This window comes from Lipotes vexillifer, unplaced genomic scaffold (genome assembly GCF_000442215.2).
Source record: "Lipotes vexillifer unplaced genomic scaffold, Lipotes_vexillifer_v1.1 scaffold1325, whole genome shotgun sequence".
NCBI classification, from domain to species: domain Eukaryota; kingdom Metazoa; phylum Chordata; class Mammalia; order Artiodactyla; family Lipotidae; genus Lipotes; species Lipotes vexillifer.
In genome coordinates, this window is record NW_006781704.1 from 509,215 (window position 1) to 516,774 (window position 7,560).

Consider the following 7,560-nt stretch of genomic DNA (forward strand, 5'->3'; position numbering starts at 1 on the left):
TCTCACTGTTGTGGCCTCTCCCGTTGCGGAGCACAGGCTCCGGATGCGCCGGCTCAGCGGCCATGGCTCATGGCCCCTGCCGCTCCGCTGCATGTGGGATCTTCCCAGACCGGGGCACAAACCCGTGTCCCCTGCATCGGCAGGCGTACTCTCAACCACTGCGCCACCAGGGAAGCCCAGGATGTGTCTTTTTAATTGAGTGTAACTCAATTATCCACTCAAGACTGAGAGATGGATGCCAAAATGACGTCAGTGGACAAAAAGAGAGAGCCTCGTTCCCTGACAATTGCATGAAGTCACCATACCAGTCATGGATAGCTTACTTCCAGATATCCTCTAAATGAAAAAGAAATAAACTATCTTATTTATGCTGTTATGTTGACTTTTTTTTTTTTTTTTTTTACTATTTGCAGCCAAATCTAATTTTCTCTAACACAACGACCTTGATCATTTTTGCTGTTTTCTTTAGTTCTATTTTTTTTTCAGAAGTTTATACAAATCTTAATTCTTTTCTAACATTTAGAAATATTCTGAAATGCTGACCAGGTATTCTTTACATTTGTTTGAAAAAGTTTTCCATCTGATAAGCAGCATGGTAAAAACATCTCTATAAATACAACATTGCTTACCACAGAGTCTTATTGGAATATCAGATGTATGATTAATATGTTTGCTAACCAAAGAGACCAACCAAAATTCTATTGTAAATAGTACTTACAGTGGTCAAGTCTTAGGCCAAGGCCATTTATGAAAGTACAAGTTTGAGTAAACCTGCAGAGATGACAGCCATGGTCAGGAGAGAAAAGTGGTTTCTCTTCCATCTAATCCAGACAAGTCATTGTGGGTATACAGAATATTAGAAAACAGCATGCATTTGTTTTAATTATTTGCATAAAGTTAAATATTGTTAGTCTTTTATTGATAATTTACACTTCCCTACTTTTACCCTGAATTGCTTATGTTGGACTGAGAACTCTAAGCCTAAAATTAACTATTTTCTTTTAATTGATTTTTTCTTGGGTAGATAGTGTTGTCCTAAAACACAAAAGGAATAATTTTAGAACTAGAAGTACTTTAAAAATCATTCATTCTAAACCTTACATTTTATAGATTGAATGATCCAAAGAGACTAATGAACATAACTAAATCTTTCTCAGTATAATTGTTCATTCATTGATTCATTCATTCATGTATCAATCCATTCAATTACTAATTGTTATGCCTAAAGCATTGAGGAGAGGGAGCTGTAGCACAGAATAAGGTCCCAGGTTCTATATATTTTCAATTTAGTGGGGATAGAAATAAATTATCCAAATAATTAAAACGCAATATAAATTAAGGTGTCGTAAGCATTATTACAGATGAATAACCACAGGAAAGGAAAGGGTAACTAGCAAAGACTTTATGAAGAAACCTGCATTTGGGCTGCACCTGAGAGGATTTGAACAGGTGAAGACTGAATGGACATTTCAGACAAAAAGCGTGACTTCCTTTTTAACTTGTAGAGTTGATTTCTATATGAAGCCTTTTCTTAAATTATTTTAAATTACATTTGGGCGGGAGAGTAAAATCAAATCATTCCCCAAGGAGCCAGAGGTGAGAATGGTGACTTTGTAAAGCTTGATGTCATAGTTAATGCTGCATTAAAAAGTGATGCTCATCAAGGTACAAAGGAATCCCCGTGAAGTTCACCAACTGAAGGGCCATGCTACCCCTCAGCATCTGGAGAAAATGAGTGTAGTATGGCTTAAAACCCAAAAGCTATGAGCTACTGCTCACAAATGTCATAAATTAAATGATTGAAAAAGATGTCAGTAATAAGTAAAAGAGTAGGGTTTCAATTTACAAGTGAAAACCCAGACAAATGTGCAGTATCAAGGAAAATCATACTTCATTTTCCTTCATACTACAATGAATTAATAAGCAGGCTAGGATTCACATATTCAATCAGAAAGTGTCTAAAATGCAAACGACATTTAGAGAAAAGTGATGGTGTCTGTACTAGTTTTCACAAATAAATCTTTTTTTTGCTTTATATCTGAAAAATAGCTCCCCTTTTCCTCATATTTGTGATCAATTACAGTTATCAGTAAGAGAGTTATCTAGGATTTAACTAGGCACTTCATCAATAAGTAGTACTGATAACACAGGCATATTCAGAGAATTTCGTTCACAACTTTTACAACCATAAGTTATAAATACAGTTCTGCATATGCTAAATATTCAGCTTTTCAAACTACTTACTTTCTTACACCGGTATTCCTCTACTACTCCCCACTTCACAGCATGTTTTATATTCTACCTAAAAGGAAGTTTGCATTTCAGCTTTATAGGTCTGTAGGTAACCTTCAGCCACTAACCTTGCTGTCTTCTGTCTCCTTAGCTTTTCCTTGGAGGGGTTTCTTCTCTTCAAATTCACAGGCTGATTGTAATGTGACCTGACAAGACAGCATTGAGCTCTCTGATTCAGTAAGTTCCAGAGGTCTCGAAGAATAGTGCTGTGACCCAGTAGTGCCAAAATTTGGTATCGGAATAGCAGTATGAATAGGCTTTGACCCAACAGCTGGCTGCCTCAGTTTTGAGGCAACCCCAAGTACAGGCATGGCTTCTATAAAAGTATCTTCTTGCTGCCAAAGAAAATGCTTCTAACCTCAGTCTGGTAGACTCCAACTTTAGTATTTCCAGAACAAATACTTTAAACAAAACTAGCAGTCAACATGATTTAAAAAAAAGAAAAAGAAAAAAATACAACTAATAATATAACTTTCAGGAAGAGGCAAAACTCCCCTTCATCTTTAGTTAAGTTTCTTTCTTGCTGGCTTGAATTCTCATATTCTCATTCTCTCATATATCCAGTCTCTCTCTCTCTCTCTGTTCAGTGTCCATGTAATATTAAATATTCCTTTGGGGAGGAAACTTTTCCTGAAGGTAACTGCTACAAAGCCCCTTCTCTAGGATTAAAGAGCTCCTAGTTTTACCTTTTCTTCTCACTACACAGTCTGAGTCTGAGCACTGAGAGTGAAAAAGAACAAAAGGAAAGCCCTTCAGTCCAACTGTCAAAGCAGCCAAAAGACCACAATAGTGGAAGGACAGGCATCCTTCCTAACTTCAGAAATAACCAGCCTGCATTCTCCTTTTAAAGAAAATTGTATTTCCCCCAGCTTAAAAAAAAAAAAAAAAAGAATGGACACGATTAATGGCCAAAACAAACAGCTGTTGGAAGAACTTTTAGCCCGGAAACAATCTCAGCAATGAAGCTGTTTGTCTGATTTCCAGCTATTTTTCACTACTGACAGCCATGAACCACGGTGTTCATTCTGTTTCATCCCATGAAATCAGGTTAAATTCATGCAACAGCAGCTAAAGCTGCTAAATCATTCAGCAGATTATGCCTGCCTAGGTGATGGAAATATAGTAAATACAGAGAACAGGGCACCAGATATATAGTAATCATTTAAAATTTAATAATGGTGATAATAAAAATATTTAGAGCCAATACATATGGGAAATGTACTACATAGCAGTTACTGAGCAAGCACTTCATCCTAAAAGAATCCACCTTTGAATAGGAGACAAAGGCCCTTAGAAGTAATTAGCTTAAGGTCACAGAAAATGGGGTTTCTCAAACTGGGTTCAACAAACCACCACCTGGAGTGCTTGCTAAAAACATAGATTCCTGAATTCATCCCAAATCTACCAAATAAGAATCAGGAGGGAGAGGGAGAAGTTTGAGAACTGAATTTAAATAAATTGATTGATTCTCCTAGACACTAAAATTTATGATCTGTATTTTACTTAATTTGTAGCTTTACAGTTCAGGGAATGGACTCTAAAAGGCTTGACTGCCTGTAGTCAAATCTTTGCTTCCTCACTTACTAGCTGTATGAATTTGGCAGTTGCTATGACTCAGTTTCATCTTCCGTAAAATGGGAAAAAATCGGTGCTTCTTTCACAAGGTAGTTGTGAGAATTAAAGAAAATAAATGGATGAAGTCATTAGAACAGAGTCTACTATACAGTAAGTGCTCAATGAATGTTAGGTATTAATGTTATTAGAAATATAATAGCCTTGAGAATTATTGAGGTAAGGTCAAGAGGCGTAATTGAAGACATTGGCCAGGATCATAGGGTTAACATAACTGAACTCGGTAAAATCCTGAAAATAAAAATGAGATAAATTTATAGTCATTTTTTCCCATCAAACCTAACAGGAAAAGCAGCAATGACTCCTAAAACATACTGCCTTTTAAAGCCAAGCTTAAGTTGAAGGCAGTAAGAGAATCCTAACCAGGCTAGATTTTAATATCAGTGATTTTGAAAATATATAATAAAACCTCATGACATGACAATTTGCTATTATTCATTTATAAGAAAGAGAGAGAAAAAAAGAGCTACTATGAACACTAAAAACATGCTTGTGAAAAGAAAAAATATGATTGGTTAGTCAACTCTGATATTTTCTAAGATAGAGTCACACTCCTAATTTAACAGCTTGATTGAAGTAAAATTTACACATAATAAAATTCAGCAATTCTAAGGAAGTAATTCGTGTCACCAGCACCATAATCAAAATGTGGAGTATTTCCTTCATCCTAAAAGCTTCTTTCATGCCCCTTTGTAGTCAACACCCCACACCCAACTCCGGCAACCCATGAAGTGCTTTCTGACACTGGTTTTGCCTTTTCAAGTACACGTTTAAATGAAATCATGCAGTATTTTTGTCTGACTTTGTTCACTTAGCATAATACTTTTGAAAATTGTCCATGTTATGTGTATCAACAGTTCTTTCTTTTGTATAGCTGAGATGTAGTCCATTGCATGGTATGGCACAATTTGTTTACACATTCCTCAGCTGAAGGACATACGGACTGTCTCCAGATTGAGGATATTATGAACAAACCTCTATAAATATGTGTATATGTTTTGTGTTGATATTATTTTCTCAGGGATTAATAACTAGGAGGGGATCAGCATATATTTAACTATATATGAAACTACCAAACTGTTTTCCAAAACATACCAGTAGCAATACTTCACATTGTCAAACTTTTAGCCATTTTAGTGAGGTGCATAGTGCATCACTGCAGTTTTAATTTGAATTTTTCTAATAATTTATTTAGTATCTTTTCATATGTTTATATGCCATACCACCCATATATCATCTTTGGTGACATATCTGTTCAAAATGTCTACCAATATTTTTGTCTTATTATTGAGTTTTAATAGCTCTTTATATATTTTGGATACAGGTCCTTTCTTAGATACATTTTTAAAAACATATTCTCCTAGTATACAGATTGCCTTTCATTAGGAGAAAAGTCTCTATATATTTTTCACATTTTTTCAGCCTTGAGAGCAGAGGCCATAACTAACTGTCCTTTTATGCTAAATTATCTTTTCTAGGATTCTGAGTTGTAAACAGCCTCGGAAGACTTCTATCTAGAAGCAAACAGCCTTGGAAGATACGAATGGTGCTTCCCCTGAAGCAAAGAGTAGATTTATTTGCTGTATATTTTAATAAAAATCATGTCTCCCTCCAGGAAAAAAAGGTGACACAGGTTTGCTTACAACTAATTATAAAAGACTTGTGTTCCCGAGGCTCAAAGTTCTTCTCCTGTAACCCAAGCTACTGCATATGCAGACATCACCTGGCCCTTGTCACACTGTCCTATAGGAACTGAGGCTAGAGAAACCTACAGAAGAAAATACAATTGTCATACATTTTCTTTACATACATTAAAATAGCACATTATTACATTGTTCTAAACTGTCAATTTCCTTTTAAAGAAAAACAAAAATGAATAAAAATGCATTTTATGTTTATCCACATAATTTCTGTTTCCGGTGGTCTTTATTCCTTTGTGTAGATGCAAATTTCCATCTGTTATCATTTTCCTTCTCCTTGAACAACCTCCGTAAAATTTACTTTATTACAGATTTGCTAGTGATTAACTGTCTAGCTTCCATTTGGCTGAAAAAGAGTTTGCTTCACCTCCGTTTTTAAAAGAAATTTTTTTCTGAGTATAGAATTCTGAGTTAAAAATTTTCCTTCTTTGATACTTTAAAGATGTCACTCAATTTTTTTTCATTTGCATAGTTCCTAAGGAGAAGTCTGTTGTAATTCTGATTTTTGTTCCTCCCTGTGTACTGTGGCTATTTTATCCAGCTTTTGTTATGATTTCCTCATTTCAGTCATTTTTAGCAATTGACTTTTGTTATGCTTCTTTGGTTTTGTGTTCATTGGCAGTCTTCAGAGTTTTGTCAAATTTGGAAAATTTAGAACAGTTACTTCTAAAAATATTTGTTGCCTCCCCCTTTCCTTCTGGGGCTCCAATTACATATGTGTTGGACCATTTGCTTTTGTACCACAGGTTACTAAGGCTTTCATTTATTCTTTAGGTCTTTTTAACTCTGTTTTTCATTTTGCAATCAACTAACTTCTATTGCTATATTGTCAAGTTCACCAACCTTTACTTACTTCTATAATATTTAATCTGCTATACCTTATCTAGTGTATTTTATTTCAGATAATGCATTTTTCTTCTCTAGAAGTTCCATTGAGTGTTTTTTGTATCTACCATTTCTTTTCTCACCGTATTTATGCTCTCTTCTACCTTCTTGCATTTATGAGGAATATTAATATTAGTTGTTTAATATTCTTATACATGAATTTTATCATCTCTGTCATTTAAGAGTATGTTTTTATTAATGGACTTTCTTTTTCCTCCTGGATATGACTCATGTTATACTGCTTTTCACATGTCTGTTAGGTTTTTCCTGGATGGGAGACATTTTGAGTTTTACATTGTTGTGTGCTGGATTTCATGTGGTGTATGACTTTGTAATGGCACAATTAAGTTCCTTTTGAGACTTTATTACAAGCTATTTTTAAAAAGGTACAGAGCAGCTTGTTGTCTAGGGCTAGTTTAACACCATTCCTAAAGAAATACAATTTTTTGAACTCAAACAAATGCCTATTAAGTGGCCTCTCCACTGCAGCTGGGGGAAATACCCAGTGTCCCCAGACTTATGTGAGTTCTGGGAATTGTTTATCATACTCCTTTCTGGTGTTTCTTTCCTTGACCTTTGCTTGTTTCTTCTCATACAAGTACAGTGTAGTCCTTTACCAAACACTGGAGGAAACGCCTCTGTAAGTTTCCAGTGTTTATGCTCATTCTCTCTCTCATTTTTTCCTTCCTTCCTGGTACTCTGTCTGAAAATTTTAGACCTCTAGGCTTTCCTGAACTTTGATTTCAGTCTCTACAACTCAGCACAATGGCTGGACTCTACGTGGGTTCTCCAGACCTTCTCTGGGATCTGGATATTGCCTCCAGGCAGTAAGCTGGCACAGTAATAGGACTGGTTTTTAATTACCCTTCCCTTGGGTATCACAGACCTGTGCTGCCTTTTATCCAATGGCTGAATAATATTTTTTTTTAATACTTTTGTCCAGTTTCTAGTTGTTTAAGACAGAAGATTAAATCAGATTCCTATTAATCTATAATGGTTAGAAGCAAAAGTAAAGAGTCAGATCTTAATTTTTTTCTCCAATCCATCCTGA

General features: G+C 35.4%; 1 protein-coding gene across 3 annotated transcripts in view; it reads right to left on the reverse strand.

The window, feature by feature from the left end:
• Positions 1 to 2,603, reverse strand: part of NAV3 (neuron navigator 3) — a 369,647-nt gene extending 367,044 nt beyond the window's left edge. For all 3 annotated transcript variants that reach the window (XM_007454822.1, XM_007454823.1, XM_007454821.1), the window contains exon 1: positions 2,361 to 2,603. In XM_007454822.1, the coding sequence (XP_007454884.1) occupies positions 2,361 to 2,603 (243 nt within the window). The remainder of the gene's footprint in view (positions 1 to 2,360) is intronic.
• Positions 2,604 to 7,560: the final 4,957 nt, after the last annotated feature.